At 35.1% G+C, this 27700-nt stretch overlaps 1 protein-coding gene across 1 annotated transcript; it reads left to right on the forward strand.

Annotated features, from left to right (window-relative positions):
* Positions 1 to 23536: 23536 nt before the first annotated feature.
* LOC134855608 (uncharacterized) lies at positions 23537 to 26458 on the forward strand. Its single transcript, XM_063872153.1, has 4 exons — positions 23537 to 23789; positions 25183 to 25614; positions 25786 to 26048; positions 26285 to 26458. The coding sequence occupies exons 1-4, from the start codon at positions 23537 to 23539 to the stop codon at positions 26456 to 26458; spliced, it is 1122 nt and encodes a 373-aa protein (XP_063728223.1).
* Positions 26459 to 27700: the final 1242 nt, after the last annotated feature.

The raw sequence follows: 27700 nt of genomic DNA on the forward strand, positions 1-27700 counted from the left end.
GCACGAATCTATCCGACCGAAAATAAGATAGCGTGACGAACAGACGGTTTACCCTATCCGAAATTACTCTATGAGTTATAGACCTAAAACCTATTTCATCTGGTGCGACCATAAGTCTCAAATAAAGACCTTAAAAAACAAAATAGCTGAGAATTAACCAAAAATAGATTAGAAATAGACAAAACATTTTCAAAATGTTACGCGACAGCAGCTTAATTGATTGTTCTCTACGACTCAATAGATCAGAGACGCTATTCAGCACAATACGAGAACTACCCGATATTGGAAAAAGACCTCGGACAAGAGACGACATACGACTACATAGAAACTTACCATTTATTTTCATGGTCGTACGGCAAAAGCCAACACAAATTTTTATATTTAGAATCTTACTAGCAATGAATTTAGATTTTCGTTTGGAAACATAAAATCCTTGAAGGAAATCTTCAATGATTATTTCAGGCACTAAATAAAATTATTTTTGTTCAATAACGATTGATAAAAACATCTCAAATCGTTCTCTCCAATTCTGCAGTACCATAAAAAACATATTTGAAAAAATAGTTTATTGAAAATAAAAACTAAAATTAGTAGCATGACAATAAATTGCTGGTAAATAAAATCATTCTGTTGTTCCAGCTTCATCACCTAAACATAACAGCAATCATTAATCAACTAATTTCATCAAAACTAAAAGCTTTATTAAATTTAAGTTATTTCAAAAAGTTAACCTTAAACTTTATATGCAATAAACTTAACTTTATCTCATCGTAAACCAGATTATCAAGGCTTTCCTTTTATCTAAATAAATTTTCTACTTTATAATTTTAATTCTGCTCATCAAGGTTTATCCTTGGATCAAAAAGAACAATTTTGTTCTTTCCCGCCCACTTATCAAGTGTCTAATGACCTCAAACGTCGATTCACTACCCAACTTTTTCAACAAACCCAGGACTAACAGAAATTTTTTTAAAATACTAACCATTCAATTTAGGCTAAACAGTGAAGAACTTCGGTTATTCACCCTTCACTTGACCCCTCCTCTTAAATGACCCAAGATAAATCTTAAACTAAGTAAGTTTAAAATAGAATCTAACGAACTACTTGTGTTCTAATTATACTTGAACCTTGTGGATCGATTTACTATTCTCCAACCCTAGAACACAATCACTACACCTAAGTAATATTAAGTAAGTTAACACTTTAACTTAGACTAGACACGAAAAAGTAAAAATCATTCTTCGGAATCGATATACTTTTCTCTCCAACCCTGACCAAAAAGACCCAGGTTAAGCTAACCAAAAAATTGTAAGGACTAACAGTCTAGGAAATTAAAACCACAAATAACAATTTCGCATCCCTCATCCTTAACCTTATGTCATTAAAAAATCTAGGAAATAAACAAACAATCGTAATACACTACTGTGAAATAGACAATCAAAAATACGATTTTGTAATAACCCCGCATACACAAACAGTTGAATATATCAACACAAAACGACAAACAAAAAAAAGAAAAATTATAAGTAAACAAAGACAGATAACACAAAAAATATTTTCAAAACATATAAATGCATTTTCCGAATCAGAAGTCAGTAGTCTAGACGCATAATACAGATTTAAAAACTTTAATAAATAAAAATTATCCAACCCATTATATTTTTCCGATTCAGAAACAACTGCAATCTTATCAAAAAAAAGAAAAAACAGAAAAAAAAAAGAAACATAAACACAAACCAGTACATCTATACAATTGGAATCAACCAATTAGACAATTGAATAATTATGTATTAACAGTTATCATGCAAAAAAATTAGCAGTACTCAAAGTGACGAAAGTCCAGACGAAGAAGCAGTTTTTCCCTTTGTTTTAAATTCACTCAATGATAGAGGACAAACACGATTTTGCAAAAATTTACTCGTAAATTTGTTTGAACCAGGAATCAGTCCGTGCAAATCAGAAGTCCCAGATATAAAAATCAAAAGACAATTTATAGAACATTATTTAAAAGAAATTTGTAACCTAACACAACAATACGGAATCTACACCCTAGAAATCAGTACACCAAGAACATCTCATTATCAATATGTCATCCAAACAGACGATATTGATTTAGAATTTTCAAAACCATTCACAGAATATATCAAAAGCATACAATATCACAACTCACAGAGAGCAAACTCAATATTCACCAACGAAGTTTTGCAGTAATATTTACTTATTTCTCTATATTAGAAAGAACAGAAGCTCAGAGTACAACACCAGTCCATACATCAAAACACACAAAAGTAAGAAGCAAAATCGCCGCATTTTCAACATTTTTAAACGCAATTCGTGAAAATTTTGCCAATAATGATGTTTCACAAAACATTAAACATGATTTAAAAAAAATACTAGCATGGTTTACAATTGATTATTTTACAAAAAATATCGATTTAATTGAACAAGCAAGAAAAACCTTTAGAACCCAAAGTACCAATGACGACACTGTCATTGCAGAACAATCAGATTACGTTTGGGACCCTGAATGGTCTCATCCAGCATTTTTAAATTTTCCAGTAGACATCTCAAGTCAAGCTATAAATACAATATCTCTTCACCCAGATTATGTAAAAATAATACCATTAACAATCGATGCAACACCTTTAAATTATAATACCTTTTTTACCCGACACACAAATTAATAGCTTAAATTCAACAGTAATACATCATGAAAACCTCAAGGGAACTATCTCACCGATACATGCAAATCTTGCAACACCAAAAAATAGAAATACAACATTACCACAAGTAACCTTACAGTCAACCGTTAAACCCTCGGTTGCCCCTAAGTTTTCACATATGGATTGCCAGACACATAGATCAATGACAAGACCGACAAGAACACGAAAAAGGTTCACAAGAAGCATTTTTGCAGAACAAAACTATAATTACACACATTTATCAAAAACAAATCACCCTCCACGAAAAAATAAAAACCACGTATGTTCTCACTATTGAAATCTCCCAAATACATCAACCAATTCAGTAAATTTTCAAAACAATTGACACCCTCCACAAGATCACAGTGAAAATTAACCATTTTTCCAACAAAATAAGAAGAAACAGCAAACACCTTAATACACAAATTATTTATCATCTGACGATGATGATTATTATCAACCAGATGTTTTTGCACCATATACCCAAGAATATCGCACACAAAGACCGCGACAATCTCAACCATTCCAAAACATGAAAATTTATCCACGAAATCCAACAGATATACAGAATCAACGATCAATGCATATACCAAACTCAATTAACACACAATCTTTTCAACCGAAACAACCACAAAACCCAAAGACTATGCATTCCTACCAACCAACCCAAATGCATAATGAAATACCATTACCATATTACCTACAACAACATGAAATAACAAAAAACCAACTTACAATTTTCTCACAAATAGCAAACGCCACAGAGTCACTCCAAACGACAATGAATCCTTATCTAATGGGAGGATCGTCAATAACATCAAATAAACCATTAATGGTATTCGGAGGAACAGACCCTGAATACTCAGTAGAAGAGTACGTAAATGCAGTCACAGCAAATTTAATTTTGAATATAGGATCCGAACCAATTAATACGCCACTCCATCAAAATTGGATACATAGACGCACAGCGTTAATACAAACAACACTAGATGGCGCAGCTCAAAAATCGTTTTCAGTACTACCTATAGACATAAAATCAGATTGGAAAAGGTTTACACAAGAATTTTCAAAAATGTTTGATTCTGAAAGTTTTATGCAATGAAATTTGCAGGTTACCAATCAAACAATTAGCAGTTCGAATCGAAACACTAGTTCAAAAAGCACATTCACTTAATACACATGGTTACAAAAAAAACAAAAATGACAGAACGTTTAATGATGACCTTAACCACTCAACTAAAGAAAATAGCTATGAAGAAAAGAGCATCTAATCCTTCATATCGTTCATATCCTACATAGACGCACAGCGTTAATACAAACAACACTAGATGGCGCAGCTCAAAAATCGTTTTCAGTACACCTATAGACATAAATTCAGATTGGAAAAGATTCACACAAGAATTTTCAAAAATGTTTGATTCTGAAAGTTTTATGCAATGAAAATTGCAGGTTACCAATCAAACAATTAGCAGTTCGAATCGAAACACTAGTTCAAAAAGCACATTCACTTAATACACATGGTTACAAAAAAAAACAAAAATGACAGAACGTTTAATGATGACATTAACGCCTCAACTAAGGAAAATAGCTATAAAGAAAAGAGCATCTAATCCTTCCTCAATTCGAGAACCAGATTTAGATTTTAGAAAAATAGTAGATAAACTAGAACAAGCAGAAATCACAATGAAACTTGAAGAAAAAGAAAATCTAAAGAAAAAGACTACAGTATATTAATCGGATCAAAACAAATACTACACATATAAATAACATACAAGAATCAGATATAGATATATCTGAAAAAATCACTGAAAAACTAAATATCTATGAAAAGAACCCAAAATATAAGGGTAAACCATCTTTCAAAAAATGGTGTTATTATTGCCGACAATACGGACACAGTATTTCCGAATGTAGACAAAAACAACAAGACAACCAGAATGAACCTCAAAACACAAAGAACCAAATAAGTCATTCTATCAATACATGAAAAAAAATGGAAACATACCAAACAAGAACATACACAATAATAATAGCTGTGGAAAACCACTTCCAACCATCAAAATTATTCTAGAAATCAATTATCATATAACTCTAGTTGTAGAGGTAGATCGCCCGAACAAAGAAATTTTCGAAATTTCTCACGAAACAAACATAGTAGATCGAATAGTCGATATAACTATCCACGATCGAAGTCAAACGCAACAGAATTTGTTTTTGATTCCAGTTCCCAAACAAACTCAGGGAATAGACACTATTCCAACAACAGATCACGAAATCTACTACAACAGACATAGAAACTATTCAAACAATAAGAAAAGAAGTTACTCAAACAATCGAAATCAGATTTGTCCAAACAATAGATCACAGAATAGTTCATACAATAGATCAAACTATCAGAGATCAAATGATAACTATCAAAACAGATCACAAAAAAATTCACGAAACCGAAACTCGAGCAATAACAAAAGATACAGAAATTATTCCCAGTCATCTCATAGGAATAATAACCGTTACTCTGATTCTCAACACAGATACAGAAGTAACACACCAAAGCACAAAGACAAATCAATCAAGTACAAACAAATGAAGAAATAACTTCAGACCCCCCAGCTATCGATGACACAGAAAAAATGAATTACAATTATTCCACATTAATTGTGAATCAACAGATAATGAATGTGATACATATAATAATATGTCAGTAAATATGATTACAGTCGAAAATGACTATGAACCTATCATGTACAAACAACCCTTCACTTCACACATTTACGAAAATCAATTGGAACTTCTGAATAATTATTATATGGGACCAATTAATAATAATTCACAAGTCAATCAAGAAGTAATCAAAACTAACACTGTAGTTAAACCTGATAAAAATTACGAAAAACAATGCTCAAATTATCATATTTATCAGAACATTCAAAAAAAACAATCAAGAGAAAAAATTTGGACAACCCCATTTTTCTTAGAGAGCCCAAAAAATAAAGAATTTCAACCACCAGATCCTAAACTTGATTTTTTAATCGACTCAGGAGCAGAGTCAAATATCATTAACATCACCACATGGAATGAAATCAGAACACTGCATCCGAAATTAAAACCTCTAGTAAATTAGCAACAGCACAAGGATCAACATTAGTAAATTAGGGAAAAATCCAACTATCCCTTGTTCTCAAAAGAACAATGGAACAAAATAAGATTTTGAACAAACCATTCAAACAAACATTTCATATTACTGATATTAAGCATAATGTCATTGGCATACCGTTTATCACTAAATATATACAGTAAATAGTAAAATCCATATAAAAGATAAATATACAATAATGAAAAACACAGCCTTAACATTCTTTCAAAGATTAAACAAACAACCACCATTTTTCTGAAAATTTGACACCATTTATAATCAAGAACGAAAACACCTGAAACCACTATCAGGAAATGTATAAAACTTTTCAATAAAACAAGTTCATCAGTATGACAAAAGTCAAAACAGACAACAACTTTTTATGTCAGATTTCGAATTTAGACCCATTCACAAATTTTTCAAAATAACAATCTCATCCATAAAATACGTGAAAAACACTAATTCTGATATCATTTCACTACACGTGTATAACAATACACCAAATCGAATAACATTACCCTTAGGACTCTTAGGATATTGTGAGACAAATGCTACAACTTCACCTGTTAAAGAAGTATCATACCGAGTTAATAATATATTACAACTATTAGATATTTGTCAATCAACAATTCTTGATGAAGAATTGTCCATAAATAAAATAATAAGCAATGAAAAAACAAATACAGATTACTTCACAAAAACCCCATATTTCAAACCAACATTTAATATAACAAATTATACAGAAGAACAACAAAAATTTTTAACAATGTTTAATTTTCAACAGTCACAAATAACACAAAATGAATTTGACAAATTAGCTAAACAGCTAAAAAAATATTCATTAGTTTACATTTGACATTGGAAACATTAGTTCATCCCTACACCTTCCATTAAAACCTGATGCAGTTTTCAAAAAACAAAGAGCAAGTAAAGTAACAATTCACTTACACTTACAATTCACTTGATAACAATCCTGTTATCATTCTAGCACAAGGTGAATCACTAAAAATAGTTTTAGACGCTAGATATCACAATTCACTAATTGATGAATCAAAATGTAATTGGTCTATTGAACCAATACAAGTTATCTTAACAAAGATAAATGGTAAGTACTTCACAACCGCAGATATGAATAGTGCTTACAATCAAATGTCACTAGATGAACAATCAAGACGATTAACCCAATTTGTAATTGGAAATCAACAATATGAATTTAATCGATTATTCTATGGAACATCCATAGGACCAGCAGCTTTTTCAGCTTTCATGAGTAAAATTTTTAGACCACTAAACTCAAGAAAAATGCAATCATATATTTAGATGACGTTTTCATGCAAACACAAACTAAGACAAAATGTTTACAGTTTTGGAACAATATCACCAAATACTTCAGAACGAAAATCTGATACAGCCCCAGATAAATCACCTTTCTTTTTAACACGCGTTAAATTTTTAGAACATAATACTGAACGAAACACTATCACTCCATTAAAATCACGCATTGATGCAATTCAAAAACTTCAACCACCTACAAATTAGAAAGTCCAAGAAAGTCCAAGAATTTCTTGGAATGTTGAATTTCTTAAGTAAATATGTTTACAAGATGCAATTATAGTTAAGACCTTACTATAACATCCTCAGACAACAAAATAATTTTGAATGGAACAATGAACATCAAACACGATTTTAAGAAAGGAAAAAACTTTTAACAGAACAAATTTCAAACACCATTCCAGATCCAAACCAACCATTCTATGCAATGTGCGATGCTTCAAAATTTGGCATTGGCGCATCATTATTACAATCACATAGTGGAACAAATAAATTCTTATATAAGCAAACTCACGATTATTCACACAAGCCTAGCTACGACTCTTCACTCTAATGAGAGAATGTACAGCTATAATATACACACTTACAGAATACGAATTTCTGATACTTGGATTGAAGCACCCAATAGTTTTATTTACAGATCATAAACCAATTATATTTCTTTTCACACAAAAACCAAATCCGAATCACAGAGTTTATAGATTTCAATTAATTTTGATGAAATTCCCAAACTTACATATAGTTTGGACAGCAGGAAAACCTTGCATTACCAGATACATTAAGTAGAAATACGCCACCTGAACTACTTACACGAAAAACTACAGTTGAAATACCAAAAAAATCAAATTCTATCTCGCGATAGATGAAACATCACCCCGATTAGAATGCAAATACGCAGTAAAAATCAATCACAAATAAATAACCTATAACATTTTCCACTCTACCTAGATTGCCAAAATAATCACTACGAAGTTGAATTATTAGGCACATCTACCTTTAAACCAATTCCATACTCACAATGGATAAAAAAAAACACTCAACAAAAGAAAATAAAACAAATACCGCATAAGAAACACCTTTTTCCACTAATCGAAAAAAAAAATTAACTGATAAAATAAACTTATCAGGACCACAAGCAAATGACTCAAAATACACGATAAATCAAGTTTTTAACCTCCATGACCCACTTGACACAGTTCCCGTGTCAAAACTAGAAATTGATAATATTTTTCTCCCACCAACAGAAAAAATTACATTTGAACTTTTAAAGTAATACCAAAACCTTGACCCAGTAATTAGACAACTAAAATCATGGCACAAATACAAAACAAAACCAGCAAAAGCTGATACAACATTTTTAGGAAACAAAACACTCCTCCGATATTTTCGAAAATTTAATGACACAACAGTAAATGAAAAAACAGATCTTTAAGAATACCAATTAGATAATTCTAAAATTCCCTGTCTTCCCTTAAGTATGATACTGATAGCATTCAACATCTCCCATACACAAAACACAAAAGGACACTCCGGATCAGAAAAGACATACTCGAACCTTACACAAAATTTTTATTTTTCAAACGCCCCAATTTGGATAAAAGTATTATGCAATGATTGTATAATATGTCAATTGAAAAAACCTTATCCAAATCAAAAACAAATAGCTCAAAAACAAGATTTTAAAGGACAAGTTTATCTTTCAACCATAGAATTTCATTCGAGACAAAAGGACCAATTTCATCATCCTCTGAAGAAAGATCCTACATTATGGTCATTGTTGATGCATTCACACACTATGTAGCACTCAACCCAGTACCACACTGTAACGCTTATTATGCTTACACAACACTTTACGAACACTGGATAGCTAAATTTGGATTACCCGAAATCTTAGTCACAGACAATGGTGCAGAAATCATTAATAATGAAATCATCACACTATGCCACTTATACAATATTAAACATAAACCACGTACATCTTATGCACCTTGGACAAATGGTTTAGTCGAAGGTATGAACCGTTCATTGCAAGAATATCTTAGATGTATCATTAATGGAAACGATACACGATTTACAGAATGGTCAACAGATGTAAAATTATTTCCCTTATCATACAATTCACAAATAACGACGACGTTAGGAATGTCACCATATGAAATGGTTTTCAATCAAAAACCAAGAAAACCAATTAAAATCACAGCAAATGCCCATAAAAATGCACAAGGTTATTGCAAACCAAATGAAGATTCAATATGCTATAATCTACCATCACACAAACACACACACACGATGAAGATCATTTTCATCACCCACAAATTCTCAAATTAGCCTCCGGTACACATACAGAATGGATTTTAATTAGAGTTAAAAAGCGCAACAAAATCTACCAAAAGGTAACAAAGAAATTGTTACAAAAGCAAAACATTAACAACCAAATTAATTCACGTTTTATACCAGCCACAGATTTAAAAACTGGAACATCTGATTTAATACCTAATTTCCATACACAAAAAGTAATTTCTAAAAAAGTACAACCCTTTCGAAAAGGAGCATAACAAATAATTGCTAAATCCACTGAAGTAACATATAAACTCACAGATTCAACTAAAAAAAAATTATTCAACATCGTAACAATTTATTACTTTACTACCCGAAGGAATACGCTTTACGCAAATTAACCCAATTAAATTCGTTCACAGGTTTAAAATTTATTCAAAACAATACAAAAACAGAACACGAAACAAATATACATGTTGACAATCATCATAAACAAAATCAAAAACAAAACACAACTCATAAAATACAAAAAAACCAGACACAAATAAATCTGAAAAAGAAAGAAAAATATGAAAATGATAGAAAAAGTCTTGCCACAAGAACAAAAAGAAAAATCCGAACATAGAGAATCATTACGACTTAGAAATCAACCACGAAAAAATTATAAAACATTCATCCCACAATCTAAAATATTGAAGAAAGTTGAATTTCAAAAATAAACTTTAATTTTAAAATTAATAATTCGTACACTGCTCAATCATTTTAAACTTTCACTTTTTAAAATAACATGCTGAAACAAACGCAACAATTCTACTTCAAATTCAGCCAATAGGATTCACTCAAATCCGTCACCTTAAATATCTCTAAAACCAACCTACTAGCCGACAGATATTGATCTCCAGGCATATCTATAACTATAACTTCACAACCTCCAGGTCAAAAATAAGCAACTTGCTAAAACTTGACAACTAAAATAAATACCACGATAATATTACAACCCTCCCCTATCTAATAATGCAAAGATCAACCATGTTTTCCCAACATAGACCTCAGAAACCTTCCAACCAAAAATGGCAAATTAGCCTGAAGTAAAAAGGCACCATGATCATATGGCCTAAAGTACAATAATTTCAAAAAAACCCAGATTATCCACCAATTAAAAATAAAGCAAAGAAGACCTCCCGAGCACCATAAAATAAGCCTTCAACAATTTTTCAGGTGCTCAACACACATGTCAAAAAATCAATAAAAAATCCGACCACACTTGAATTTCGCCCCAGAAAAACAAAAAATAATCGACGAACGAATCATTTCATAAAAACTTCTCTCCTTGACAGTCGACACTCTAAAAAACTTAATCATAAATTTTTTCATAATTTTTTTTTATTCTATTAAACTTTTGATAACATCTTTTATTGAAAGTTTTGAAGCTTTAACAATTCTTTCAATACTTTTTTGCAAATTTGTTTTAATTGTCGACACCCTATTTCAAACATATTTACAACTTTCCCAAATCATTGACCACATTCACAGGTACGATAATTTAAAAACAATTTAAATGATACAAACAATTTTTAGTAGAACAGATATTTTTTTACTATTCGTAACTTTTATCACATTTTTATCATCCCTAACTATGACAATGTGCAAATGTGTAAAAAAGGCAATAGTCACATTCGCCTAAGCAACAATCCTTTTAATTCTATTCATCGAAGAATATTACAATAAACATAAATCTTCCCACTAAGAAATATATAAATGGGATACATTTTCAAAATTGCTAACCAACCACAACCAAAACAGTCTTCACCGACATCTCCCCAAGAAAACCCAAAAATACCTGCAACTACCCAAAACCGCCGAACATCCACACGAATTTCATTTCAAGATAACCCGTACACTTTTGAACGACATGCCCGCTTATCTAAACCACTAGAACCAGTTCAGCGGCAAGCATCCCTAAAGGAACGAACATAAAATTTGTACCCCACATTACAACAAGATTTGAATCGAATCAGACATATAAGTCAAAATCAAAATACAGTTAAAGTAAATAGACAGATTATACACCCAACACGAAACAGAAGTTTTCAGACTCCCAGAGTTACCTTTAGCATACCTCAATCACCAACACCATCAAGCTCAGAAATCTCTAGTATTACACTACCAGACACCCCTACACTTACTTCACAACAAAGCGCACCAAATATCCCTTCAGACTATCTAGGATCAACACCAACATCCGAACAAATCCGTGAAAATCCTTTTAACTAAACCCCCCACCCCCCCCAACACTGGCGAACGACTACCTTATTGGACAACACAATCTTACCCACCAGGAGAACCAAACTTAGTAAAAGAACCAACAGATATTTCATCAGATACAACATTATCATTCTTACCAGAAACATTATCACTCCCCTCGGCACCATCATTAAGTCGAATATCACCATCACTTTTCCCCTTTAAATTTTCCAAATAATCTTGACGCTCGATACAGAGAACAACCAATGAATATACCCCTGCGATTAGATTGGAATACATTCGTAGTACCTCCCCCACTATTTGGACAACATAACGAAAGCCACCGATTTCACCGTTGGGCACTTAATAGATTACAATATAGACAAGATATCCACGAAGATATCCGAGAACACAACATTCAAATACTATAACAAAACAGTCTTCAATTAAGGTTTGAAATAACAGTCAAACTTAATAATATTGTGCAACACCCCTATCCATTCAGCCCACCAAATATAACAGCTCAATCGCTACCACCACCATTTATAACAACTGAAGTAATATAAAAATACGATAGATATACAAAAAACACAATTGGATATATAAAATTTTATAATCCGTATTCCGGATTATCATACACATGTATATTTTAAAGATATTAACATTTCAACACATCCTTTTTCTAAAATTTTCCAACCAAAACACAAATCCATCTCCTCGCACAGGACCCCATGTTTTATCAGTAACACATTATGATTGTGAAGAAAACGAACAAATAACACTATATAAGTATGCAATAAATCAAGTAACACAATGCGAAACAGAACCACAAGCTATAGAAACCGCAAATATAATAGCAACATTGTATTCAAAAGTCCGAGCAACGACAGTCACAGGATACAAAATTAAATCAACATTCTCCGAAAAGAAAGTACATTGTTCACAAGTTTCCAACGGAAATAAAAACCGACTCGATAACGAATCAATTTACCAAATTAGTATCGAAAGACTTTTACATCCCAACCCCAATGATTGTAAAAACGAATTATTCAGATTAAACCTAGCAATAAATAAACACTCACACAGAAAAATAGTAAACTTTCAAGTCTTTGTCTTTGCTCTGTACATCAAGCAGAACTTGAACGACATCAAGGACTTATTAAACAAGACGAAAATTACCCATATAATGGCGCACACGGACGATTAACTTATGATATACACGATAAACATTGGATACCACACTTTGGAATAAATAATCCTTCAAACCGCAAAGCAGACACAAAAAATGAAGGATATCAAGAAATAATGTTTTTTGATTGGAAAATACAACTTGAAAAAATACAACTCACACGAGATTTATCTGATAACACAATGATCTATCAAGGAATTAGATTATCTTGCAAAAACGATCAAGGTTATTGTGACCCCACAACAAGAACCCAAGCAACAATTGTTTTGTTTCCCGAAGATACATGCACATCATTTCAAGTAGCAAAAATACACGCTCGAATGATAAAATTTCATGAAAAAAATTTCATTGAATCAATTCCGTACGAACAAGTGAACCCATCTCACGAACAAAGCAATGATTTCAAAAATTCACACAACATAGAAAATAAATTAACACGTTTTCAAATCTATCAAGAAACAGAATTTGCATGTATATACACAAACCCACTCTACAAAACACAATATTTAGAAAAACTTGTAGAATTCGAAAAAGGTTTACCAGAGTTATCACTTATGAATAACACCTACTTTGGTAATATACATTACGATATTCACTTAGATATGAAATTAGACTACATATTTAGTAGAATTTTTCAAGAAATGTCATTTTCTGAATTAGAAACACTTGCGAATTAGAAAACTACGCGAATTAGAAAGAACACAAAACTTACAATCACTCGCATTAGCAGTATCAAAAATACCCTACGCAGGATATTTATTATCAGGAAAAGGTCAATTTTTCTTGATTATGAAGGAAACGTTTTATGGTTTTACACTTGCACTAAAAAAATATCACCCCGTTATGTTTTTGAAGATAAACGTTGTTAAAGAAGAATCCCCATATTCTACAAAAATAAAGTACATTTTGTCGATAAACTATCAAAACGAATTTTTTTTGAGATACCGCAGTCCCATGTGGATCAGAAAATAGCCACAATGTCGTACAATTAAACCCTGATGAAGATAAATACTATCTACTCACACCATATCCTACATTAATGCAACCACTAAAAAAGTTTTCACCAGAAAGTATCCGTCGTAATCCAACGCTCGTAACCCAAATTTTGATCTTTAATTAATTGGAATAAATTCTAAATCTGATATACCACATCACATTCGAACACAGCAATTTCAAGAATTACTAACACAAATGGATACAATACAACGACAATCAATCAACCAAAATTTACGAAAACTTGCCGAAACCGCAGAATTTGCAGACATTTATACACAAGACTATAGCGGATATTTTAAGGAAATATAAGATAACATATCTTTAAACGGTGAAAAATACAGACCACAAAATATTTCACCCATAAACGTTTTTAGTTTAATTTTAATTTTATAGGATTTCTACGGTATGTTTAATTTTATAGGATTTATTTTCTCACCGTTAAAAGGAATCTATAACACATGTGCTATACACACACAAGTAAACCGCCAAGCAAGTGTAGCACGAATATTATTTGCAGGATTTTTTGGAATATTTTCATCATCAATAAATAAAATATTTTAGATGCACATATAAAAGAATATAACACATAATTAGCCACAAGACCGAACACATACGACGAGGAACATAATATTGTAGACACAACACCTACAGCACCACAGATACCAATCCTACCACAAAACCATCCACTATCATTAGTTCCCCGAAGTTTTCGAAACTTAGCAATCACAAATAATCCAAATTTCAGACCAAGTACAGCACAAAGTCCCATTCAACACATAATGACACATCATTCATAAAATGATAATACATATGAAAAATTTATCGAACAAATCCATACCACCACTTTTCAATCTCAAAATAATCATCTTTTTAGCCCACGATGAGCCGACAAATTGGAGCCCTCCATCGCTCAAATTCCCACCCAGCCAACCTCCAAACTCCAATCCCAATTATCCCACTTTTTGCTTTCCCGCCACCCGATTCTCCAGTTATTAATATACCATCCAGCACGAATTCAGATACTAACTCAGATATTTCAGTTTTTCATACCATCTCACAATTTAACAACTCCGACGTAGAAACTCCCGACGAATTTGCAGACTCCGAACCATCTCCCTCTACCCATACCCAGACAAACCCTTCAGCTTTTTTCAGACCCCCCTTTCAACCCATTCAAACCAGTCACCCACTCCCATCACTCTCCACTCCCTCTTACGCTTCCCAAGTAACTCCAACCTATTCTCCATTTAATTCCGAAAGATCAAAGATTAACTCCCCAGATACTATCCAAATTTCCGAAGAATTCGACAATTTTATTACATTGCAACAACAATTAACATACCCCCACACTCTTACGATACATCAACTATCATCCACTGCAACATCATCAAATCCACCAACATCTACACCACTATCAGATTACACTCCATCATTAGCTCAATCATTCACATCCACTGAAACATCCACTAGTACTAACCGAGCTTACCGCACTTTTAAACGCAAAATCCCAAATCACCCATTCACAACCAAACCCGGAACAGCTAAAGAAAATATCAACCACCCGGAACACACAAAAACAAAGAACTTCCTTCAATTAACCTTACCCTCGTTTCCACAATACACTTTAAATACATCTACCACCACTACTAATAACACAAGAAATTTTGTTGATGAGCACGTTTTAATGCCAACACTTCATTGGACAGCGTATTACCACTTTACTAACCCTCTTTCTATACCACTCACTAATACACATGAAGAGAATGAAATAAGCAAAAATATACTGTATAGACTCACAACACTACTAACACCTCAATAATTTACATATGTTGGATTTTTAAAAACTCTAAAAACATTCGCCGCACCCCGAGCTAACGATTTCTCAATCGAATATTACAATCACCACATCATACGCCCTAACCAAGCTCAGTTTTTAGACGAAGACCGCTATGTAAACCCGCAACTAACCGAAAATTTTTCTATTAAAACAGCATACCTTTTTACACTTTATTGTATATAGTTAAACCCACTCTACAAAACACAATATTTAGAAAAACTTGTAGAATTCGAAAACGGTTTACCAGAATTATCACTTATGAATAACACCTACTTTGGTAATATACATTACGATATTCACTTAGATATGAAATTAGACTACATATTTAGTAGAATTTTTCAAGAAATGTCATTTTCTGAATTAGAAACACTTCATCAACTATGCGAATTAGAAAGAACACAAAACTTACAATCACTCGCATTAGCAGTATTAAAAATACCCTACGCAGGATATTTATTATCAGGAAAAAGGTCAAACTTTCTTGATTATGAAGGAAACGTTTTATGGTTTTATACTTGCACTAAAAAAGTATCACCCCGATATGTTTTTGAAGATAAACGTTGTTAAAAAAGAATCCCCATATTCTACGAAAATAAAGAACATTTTGTCGATACACTTTCAAAACGAACTTTTTTTTGAGATACCGCAGTCCCATGTGGATCAGAAAATAGCCACAATGTCGTACAATTAAACCCTGACGAAGATAAATACTATCTACTCACACCATATCCTACATTAATGCAACCACTAAAAAAGTTTTCACCAGAAAGTATCCGTCGTAATCCAACGCTCGTAACCCAAATTTTGATCTTTAATTAATTGGAATAAATTCTAAATCTGATATACCACATCACATTCGAACACAGCAATTTCAAGAATTACTAACACAAATGGATACAATACAACGACAATCAATCAACCAAAATTTACGAAAACTTGCCGAAACCGCAGGATTTGCAGACATTTATACACAAGACTATAGCGGATATTTTAAGGAAATATAAGATAACATATATTTAAACGGTGAAAAATACAGACCACAAAATATTTCACCCATAAACGTTTTTAGTTTAATTTTAATTTTATAGGATTTCTACGGTATGTTTAATTTTATAGGATTTCTTTTCTCACCGTTAAAAGGAATCTATAACACATGTGCTATACACACACAAGTAAACCGCCAAGCAAGTGTAGCACGAATATTATTTTCAGGATTTTTTGGAATATTTTCATCATCAATAAATAAAATATTTTAGATGCACAAATAAAAGAATATAACACAAAATTAGCCACAAGACCGAACACATACGACGAAGAACATAATATTGTAGACACAACACCTACAGCACCACTGATACCAACCCTACCACAAAACCATCCACTATCATTAGTTCCCCGAAGTTTTCGAAACTTAGCAATGACAAATAATCCAAATTTCAGACCAAGTACAGCACAAAGTCCCAATCAACACATAATTGCACATCATACACAAAATGAAAGATCAAATATTAACTCCCCAGATACCATCCAAATTTCCGAAGAATTCGACAATTTTATTACATTGCAACAACAATTAACATACCCCCACACTCTTACGTAACATCAACTATCATCCACAGCAACATCATCAAATCCACCAACATCTACACCACTATCAGATTACTCTCCATCATTAGCTCAATCATTCACATCCACTGAAACATCCACTAGCACTAACCGAGCTTACCGCACTTTTAAACGCAAATTCCCAAATCACCCATTCACAACCAAACCCGGAACAGCTAAAGAAAATATCAACCACCCGGAACGCACAAAAACAAATAACTTCCTTCAATTAACCTTACCCTCGTTTCCACAATACATTTTAAATACATCTACCACCACTACTAATAACACAAGAAATTTTGTTGATGAGCACGTTTTAATGCCAACACTTCATTGGACAGCGTATTACCACTTTACTAACCCTCTTTCTATACCACTCACTAATACACATGAAGATAATGAAATAAGCAAAAATATACTGTATAGACTCACAACACTACTAACACCTCAACAATTTACATATGTTGGATTTTTAAAAACTCTAAAAACATTTGCCGCACCCCGAGCTAACAATTTCTCAATCGAATATTACGATCACCACATCATACGCCCTAACCAAGCTCAATTTTTAGACGAAGACCAAACCCGCAACTAACCGAAATTTTTTCTATTAAAACAGCATACCTTTTTACACTTTATTGTATATACACAAACCCACTCTACAAAACACAATATTTAGAAAAACTTGTAGAATTCGAAAAAGGTTTACCAGAATTATCACTTATGAATAACACCTACTTTGGTAATATATATTACGATATTCACTTAGATATGAAATTAGACTACATATTTAGTAGAATTTTTCAAAAAATGTCATTTTCTGAATTAGAAACACTTCATCAACTATGCGAATTAGAAAGAACACAAAACATACAATCACCCGCATTAGCAGTATTAAAAACACCCTACGCACGATATTTATTATCAGGAAAAAGGTCAAACTTTCTTGATTATGACGGAAACGTTTTATGGTTTTATACTTGCACTAACAAAATATCACCCCGATATGTTTTTGAAGATAAACGTTGTTAAAAAAGAATCCCCATATTCTACAAAAATAAAGTACATTTTGTCGATACACTTTCAAAACAATTTTTTTTTGAGATACCGCAATCCCATGTGGATCAGAAAATAGCCACAATGTCGTACAATTAAACCCTGACGAAGATAAATACTATCTACTCACACCATATCCTACATTAATGCAACCACTAAAAAAGTTTTCACCAGAAAGTATCCGTCGTAATCCAACGCTCGTAACCCAAATATTGATCTTTAATTAATTGGAATAAATTCTAAATCTGATATACCACATCACATTCGAACACAACAATTTCAAGAATTACTAACACAAATGGATACAATACAACGACAATCAATCGACCAAAATTTAAGAAAACTTGCCGAAACCGCAGGATTTGCAGACATTTATACACAAGACTACAGCGAATATTTTAAGGAAATATAAGATAACATATATTTAAACGGTGAAAAATACAGACCACAAAATATTTCACCCATAAACGTTTTTAGTTTTGTAACACTAAAAAAATGAAATTCTCGCCTTTCTAGGATGGCCTTTTTACATCTTAAAAAGATTGACTATCTTATACGCTATGTTTAATTTTATAGGATTTCTTTTCTCACCGTTAAAAGGAATCTACAACACATGTGCTATACGCACACAAGTAAACCGCCAAGCAAGTGTAGCACGAATATTATTTGCAGGATTTTTTGGAATATTTTCATCATCAAAAAATAAAATATTTTAGATGCACAAATAAAAGAATATACTACTAACACCTCAACAATTTACATATGTTGGATTTTTAAAAACTCTAAAAACATTCGCTGCACCCCGAGCTAACGATTTCTCAATCGAATATTTACGATCACAACATCATACGCCCTAACCAAGCTCAATTTTTAGACGAAGACCGCTTTGCAAACCCGCAACTAACCGAAATTTTTTTTATTAAAACAGCATACCTTTTTACACTTATTATTCTTGATAAAACGCACGATCATATAATTTCCGAGGCACTAATTGACATACAAGCATATGAAAGCTTCTATGATAAATTTCAGTTATTTTCACTAACCTTTCACTTTCTTTCACCACAAGAACGCGATTGTACTGTTCTCACGATATAATGTCACGCACTAAACAAACACATACTTACACATACTATCGTTTTATACAAAACCATTTTGATTTACCTACAACATCACGACAACCCCACCATCGTTTTCAGTTTATTAACTCGAAATACACGTCACCCTTTTTTCTTAATTTTACATATTGCATTAAAAATACTAACCTACACGGCATCCTCCGCAACTACGACCCAATTACCCAAATGTAAATATTCTGTCCAATCACGAAGACCTTCAATGATGAAGAATCAAGACCCTTCATTATCCCGCATGAATTTATACAACCTACTGAAATCCCCATATAAGAGTTTATTCATAATACTAATTATAATCACAAAAATTTACAATCTAATCCAAAACACACCTCATGAATTCGCAGTATGCACCGAAGAACTTAACACCATCAACGCACTTCAGTTGCTTTGGCCACTGATGCAAACTAAAAATGTCATACGCATACTAGCCAAGTTATTAAAAACAACCGATTTGATTCACGAAATCTTCCGACATGGCTTTTTTCCCGATGACTAAGGCAAGTATAATTAAAATAAATTTACTAATAAATTCAAAATTGTAATAACCATTTTCTCTAATTGTTTAAATTACTCTTTTAGTCTTCTCACCACAATCATCTATAAAAACAGAAAAAAGAGAAATAAAAATACAAACTTGTTAAATTAGAATACAACTCAAGTAAAACTCTTTTGCTAAAACTTTTTTGCTAAAACTATTTTGCTATACTAAATTTTTTACTAAATATTGTAGTAAAACTCATACCCAATGTAGTGATTTTATATATAAATTATTTCCCCAAGAAGCAGTAAAATTATATAGGATGAAAATTTATAAATTTAAAATTTCCCAAAAAAGCAGTAAAATTCAAATTTCAAGCAATAAATTCGAAAAATGAGCGAGCAGTACTAACCTTTTCAATGTTTTCATTCATTTGCACAAGATTTCTATCCATACTCGTTTAGCTCGCCCACGAAGTTTTGTTTAAAATAATGATTTGATGTTTCAAGTTTTCACTAAAAATAACTCAAACAAGCGATAACAAGTTTCCAACTTTTCCTTAACTCGGTTGGAATGGAGTTATATATTAAACAAAACTAACCAATGCAGCTTACTAAATACCACAAATCATAAAAAAACAGCATGATTAAGAAAAGAAAACCAACGGTAGCCAAACCGGATTAACCCAGTTTAAAACTGGATAATTTATTCTTTTGAAGACTATTATAAAGTCTAAGAAAGGGAAAATAAAACACAAAAAAGTCGTAAGACAAACGCAAACCAAAATCAATTTGATTTTCGAAAAAAGGACACAACCAAAAGGAATATAAGAAAGACCAGAAAAAAACAACATAAAACTTTATCACAAAACAGGACCTCTCAAAGAAACAGCACGAAATCATACTCCCATTCCTGGCCTAATCCACCAGAGAAGGACGTCCTGAGCATGCTTTGGCCGGTCTAACCCACCGCGCTACACCCACGCTTTGTGACCATACTTCAATTTTTAATAAGAGGTACTCAAGGGTGAGTAACTCTTCAAAATAACTGAACTAAAATAAAATGCTTTTGTGAAAACAACTAACTAAGATCATGACTAAAAACCAAATTAACACAAATGATAAAATGTAAACCATAATATGCAGTATAAAGATCATACACAACAACAAAGACGAACATCCAAAAGCTAGACGACCCCATCACAACTTGAACAAAAGAATGGCTAAATGTTACCGACATGCCGTCCACAATCACGACTCAAAGGATTTAAAGTACGACTTGACTTCGCAGAAAAGGACTTCATTGAACCAGACCAAAGATCACCTCGATGTTCAAGTATACGTGCAGATCCGAGTTACAAGGCATCCCTTCCAAACACGAATTTCACGCCATTCCGAGACAAGGGCTGAACACAAAACAGTTCTCCACTAATACAGGAAAACCTGACATAGCAAACCATTTTGAAATCGGATTGATTTCATTGGGGATACAGTCGTTGTCGAATGACAGGACAACAAGTTCATATCCCTAATTCCAGCGTCCTGGAACGTTCTTCATCAAAGAGGAACCGGATAAGAAAATGATGTTCGCCTAATACCAACGTTCATTATCCATCCTTCAATTACAGAAGAAAAGATAAAACTCAAAAACTCTGTAAACCCCTGATGGGTGGAACCTGATCTAAACTACATTTTATTATTACATCTAAATTAGATATTTTACCACTGGAAAATATTTAATATTAACCAATCATAATCCATCTAACTAACAACCCACTTATTTGTAAGTGCTGAAATTAGTTACCTCTCCAAGAGAACTTCAGCAGCCGCAATAAAACCAGTATACTCTAGATCTATTGAGCCTAGCAGAGACTAGTTAAACACCCTGAGACTAGTAGATATAAGAGTAAGATTAGGATCGGTATTAGACTAAGAAGTTGCGCGAATCTATCAGGCCAAAAATAAGATAGCGTGACGAACAGACGGTGCACCCTATCCGAAATTACTCTATGAGTTATAGACCTAAGACTTAACTCAGGACGAAGATGCGTCAGAGATCGACCATGAGGATTTCCTGAGAGGAGCAAATGCAACATTCGGCTCGAGGTGACTTGAACAACGGTCTAAAAAGGATTAGAAACCCGGATCAGAAGTATGTTAGGAAACCAAATAATAGAATAATAACTGACGAAAACAAGGTACTAATTTCTTAGATAGAAAAGTAAAACTACGACCGGGACAGGCCGTGATGGCAATTTTTAGAATGAGGAATTTGAATTCGTTAAGTGATACTAAACAAGTTTGTTTGGTAACGAATCCAAATAGTCAAAGTTCAGTGAGTTTAGGCCGGAGCTTCTCGGTAACTCGAAATGGACTGTGTGTCAGTGTGTTATTGAACAAACTGGACACCACGGTTTCAATCCAGCGTGGAAAGAAAATTGGTTACGCTTCGCCGATGAGGACCGACTATGAAGAAACGCAAATTTTGAAGAGATATAGTGTAAAAGACTGTCCTTGTCATGACAATGAAGAAGAAATTTTAGAAAGGATTAATGACTTAAAGTCCATTCATGAACTGTTTTCAATGAAGTCCGAGTCCGTTTTTAATGAAGTCCGAAATAGAACACTTGAAAAAGAAAATAGGCGTGGGAGGTTTCGAATTATTGCGGGAGGTTTTAAATCGGAACGCGGATGTTTTTTCAAAACATAAGGCGGATATCGGTTGCTGTAACTTCGTCGAACACGAAATCGAACTTGAGGAAGGCGCCGTTCCCCACAGAGAAGGCACAAGACGAATGACGCCACATAAGTCGCAAGCGTACCGAGCAGAGATTGAAATGTTGCTCGAATACGACATGATAGAACTCTCGAAAACACCATGGTCATGCGGGGTGGTAATGGCAAAAAAGAAAGGGGCAGCTTAGGTTTTGTTGCGAATTTCGCTACTTGAACGCGGTGACGATAAAAGATGCGTACCCGATACCGCAAATAGACGAGAGCCTCTCTAAACTTGGTGATGCCAAGTTCTTCACCACACTGGACTTGGGTTCTGCCTTCTGGCAAGTCCCTCTGCGGAAGAAGGATAGAAAAAAGACCGGATTCGCGAGTGAATTGGGACTGTACTAGTGGAAGAGGATGCCCTTCGGCTTGTGCAACGCAGCGGCCACGTTTCAAAGACTGATGGCTCAGGCTTTGACCAGAGTGACAAATAAGTACGGGAATCTTGTGATGTGTTACGTGGATGACATGGTCATAGCAACACCAACCCTGGAAGACCACATTGATCGGCTCCAAGAGGTCTTTGGACACATGAAAAGAGCAGGCTTGAATTGCAAACCAATGAAATTAGAAATCCTTAGGGATTCAATCAAGTACCTAGTAAGAATGGTGGCCAGGCGTGGTGTGAGGCCGGACCCGGAAGCAGTAGAGGCTGTGTTGACATGGAAGGCTCCCAGAACGGACAAACATTTCATGAGCTTCCTGGGGTTCGCCAATTATTACTGTGAGTTCATAAAAGGATATGCAGACAAGGTGTATCCAATGTAGAGGCTGATGCGCAACAAAGGAAAGATGTTCGAATGGAACGAAGAAGCACAAGCTGCCTTCGAGAACACAAAGCGGGAACGGTGCGAAGCGCCAGTGCTAGGCAAACCTACAGAGAAGGGCATGTATGTTCTTGACACAGACGCATCGGTATTACCCATCTCAGGGATATTGCATCAGGAGCAGGAATGGAATGGAAGAACGGTTCTCCATCCCATTGTATATGGCACCAAGGTGTTGAGTGACACTGAGATGAAATATGGTGCACCAAAAGCAGAAATGTTTGCAGTAGTTACATTCGTGGAAAAGTACCGCGCATACTTGGGGAGTGCTCCCTTTAAGTTACGCGTGGACAACAGAGCGTTATCCTGGTTGAAGACCTACTCGATGGATCAGAGTTATATTGGTAGATGGATAGTAAGATTGGATGGCTAGCACATGATAATCGAGCACAGGATGCGTGACAAACACCAGAAAGCTGACAGCCTCAGTAAGACAACCGAGTTCTATGAAAGATTGAAACAGAAACAAGCCAATCAGGCAGAAATCAAGAAAGTGTTCTCGTTTCTGGACAAGGAAACTTAAGAAGCGCTTCCCTTGACGAGATGGTTGGACAAGTCTGGCCATCCAATTCCAGGACATCCTGAGTTACCTGTAGAGAAAGCAGTCGAGATAAAGATTCTATCCGGGAAGGATGGTGCCCTTGGATCTGTTGCTGCGCTCAAAGCTGGTCCAGCAGGAACTCTCTCGCATGAACATGAACAGCTTCTCATTATTGGATAAAACGGTGCAGGTCACACCACAAGTAATGCGGATGCTGGGTGGATTGTTAGAAAGAGAAGTGACCAGAGATGACCCCGAGTGGGCAGCAGCCATGGCATCACTGACAGTCAGTGAGATGGTGAAGATCATGCCGTCAATACGACAACACAAAGATAATGAGAGGGATTGTAGGACAATAGTTCAGCAACTAGTATCCTCGATACCCCGAGAAGTTTTAACAAGCACTTCAAACAAATGGCAAGAACAGGGGACGACATACAAAAGAAAACCGTTACCTTTGATGACCAGCAGAAGGCAGGTGAAGAAGTTGGTCGAATCCTGGAGCAATGCAATTTGTCCGGGGAGACGAACGGTTAGGAGAAAGGGCGAGTTCAGGATCAAAACCCGGGACAAGAAAGTTTGTCCGGAGAGTCGGACATAGAAGAGAAAGTTCCTGATAGGGAACAAGACCTGGAGGATAAATTTTTGTCCGTGGAGTCCAAGTAGATGAGCAGAACGCGCATAATTGACCCAGGAGAGGGTGCAGACTCCCCTACATACTCTTCAACAGATGATAATTCCCGGAACTCAGGAATTGACACCTACTCAGACAGGAACTCGAGTTCGGGATCGGAGCTTTTAGAATTAGCGATTTACACACTACTAGTGGAGACTCGAGCAAGTGAAAGAATAGATAGGTATACCAAGACCCTGACAGTGATCGCTACCTCATACCAAGCGAAAGTGTCTTTGACAAGGCAGCGGATGATCTGGAAACAATAGCGGTATCGAAACGTTCGATAAGTCTGTTGCCACAAAAAGAGGTAGTGAGGACTGATCTTCAGCCGTTCAAACAAGAAACACAGCCGCTGGCGAAGACTTGGTCCGTTAAGATGGAAGAAGACACAATAAGCCCGATGAGCTGAATAGTCAGATAAAGGTCATGAAGACGTTTTTGAAGGCGAGATACAGACTCTCGGACCTACTAAGAGCGCAGAGAAATGACCGCATGACAAGCAACCTGAAACGGTTGATAGAAAATGGTGTTCCGAACAAAGGTGACCTGGAGGAAGACAGTTACCGTATTCTGAGACAGTATTTTATGCAGAAAGAGGGAAGGTTAGATTTGAACAAGGACTGGATTGTAGCTTGCAGGAGAAGAGATGAAGACGTAATCCTTTACAAGTATAACGCGATAGTGTTGCCGCAACTCTATCAGACAGAACTCTTATTCAGGTCGCATGATCAGATGGGCCATCAGGGGATCGACAAAGTATGTCAGAGGATCCTGAAGCGCTTTGAGTGGCTTGGAATGAAAAAAGCATGTGAGAAGTGGATAACAGCGTGACTGTCATGCCAACAGGTCAAGGATCCAAGGAAATAGCAATTTCCTGTACAATCGATCGAGTCATCGGAATTCAACGAGGTGGTGCAGATAGATCACCAAAAGATATGCATGACAAACAGTGGTTATAACAAAATCTTGGTCATGATAGATCACTTCACGAAGTATGCAGAGGCCGTGCCCTGCATAACTGCCTCAGCGGAAGAAACGTGCGATCACCTGATCAATTCGTGGATAGCGAGACATGCTTGTCCGACAACTTTTCAAACGGATAATGGAGCAACTTTCGTAGGAGAACTCACGAAGAAGGTTATGAGACGCTCACAGGTTGATCAAGCTCACTCCACGACATACTATCCCCAGACGAATGGCTTAGTGGAAAGGCAGAACCGAACGTTGGTGTCGATGCTGAGGGTATATTGTTCCAGGTACATGACCGATTGGGACAGATACCCTCCACAGGTGATGGGAGCTTATAATAACACGCAACACTCCACCACCGGAGTTAGTCCACACATGATGCTAACCGAGCACGAGAAGTCTTTGCCCTTGACCTTTTTCTACTCAAAGTACGAGGGAAAGAAAACGTCTGCACAGGTCTACGTAAGGGATGTGATTAGACGTCAGCAAGAGTTGAACGACTTGTGTAGACGAAATACTCAGCAAGCACAGGCAGACATACCTGCAGCTTGGAAGAGGGTGATTATCTAATGATGGACCCTGCTTGTGAGGTCAACGAGAAGGGCACCAGGGAGAAGAACGATGGAAATGAAGTATTGAGGAAGGAAAAAGTCCACCACTGGACCTGGATCCATATGAGGTGATTGAAGCAGACGATGAAACCTTAACCTACGCAGAAGAGGACTGGCAAGACCCCGAACAAATGGAGTTCCCCAAGACTTTGGAACCAGATCGTCCGTTCACGATGCAGACTCGACGGAAGGACAGGACATGATCCAAGAGGAAATATAATCCTTACGGCGGCGTTTTTGTAGTGGACAGGATAGATCTAAAAAAGATAGTGGAAGAAGTGATGGAACTAGAAGGATTAACCGTTTCGCAAGACATCGACAAAATTGATGACCATGATGAGGAATGGATCGAGGACCGGTCGAAACCTGAGGCAGAATTCGATGACGAGCTACAGTAATCCAACGAACATGATTTGACGAATCTGCGTGTCTTGGAGTGGCTGAACGAAATGATGTCGGACCCCAAGGAGACCAGTGTAACGATTCAAGATGTAGATCGTGAAAGCATGAAATAAACAAAAACCGAACAAGAGGATCCTTCCTGGGCTGCCCAGGAAGGGCGACTACTCATTCCGGCTTCCAACCTCGACTTGACATCCGGTATGCGATCGACGGGGACGTCGATGGATATTTTTGTCAGGTGAGTTTTGTAGGACTTACCCATGCTGAAAATTTATTAATAAAAAAATTGAGAATAGCAAGAGAGACAGGAGATTTAGAAGCAGAAACAGGCGAAGACCCAAAGAAACCGGACATAGGGAGGGTAGTGGACTCATATTTTAACTTAATAAACAATCAAGTAGCATAATACTAACAGATAGCGATTTCACACTTACAAGTAGAACCTGTGCGATAGCAATCACAACAGACATAAGTTTTAGGTTAGCGTTAGCAGCAGACTTTAAGAGAGAATATAAAAACATAGAATTCTTTTGGAAGCAAAGACCAGGAATAGGGGGCGTAGCACCCTTGCCTCCGGCGGCGTCACAGTTACCGTGAAAATACTATACTTCTTGGCGACGAGGGCAACGGAGAAGCGGCACATAGGATCGGAAAACCTAGTCATGGCCATGACGAGATTGAGGACTTCCTTGTGGAAAGAGAAGTGAAGGAGTTTTCGCTTCCAGTATACGATCCGAAGAGAGGACAACTGCATCCACGGGAACTGTACGCGCTGATTTTAATAAAGTTCAGGATCAAAAGCTTTTTACCTAAATGTTTTAAATAAATTTTAACCCGAAAATAGTGTAAGGCTGACAAGTGTGATATTCGTGACCTCTTTTCTAGATCTTGATTGATCATTTAATTTTTCAC

Source organism: Symsagittifera roscoffensis, chromosome 1 (assembly GCF_963678635.1).
Source record: "Symsagittifera roscoffensis chromosome 1, txSymRosc1.1, whole genome shotgun sequence".
Taxonomy (NCBI): domain Eukaryota; kingdom Metazoa; phylum Xenacoelomorpha; order Acoela; family Convolutidae; genus Symsagittifera; species Symsagittifera roscoffensis.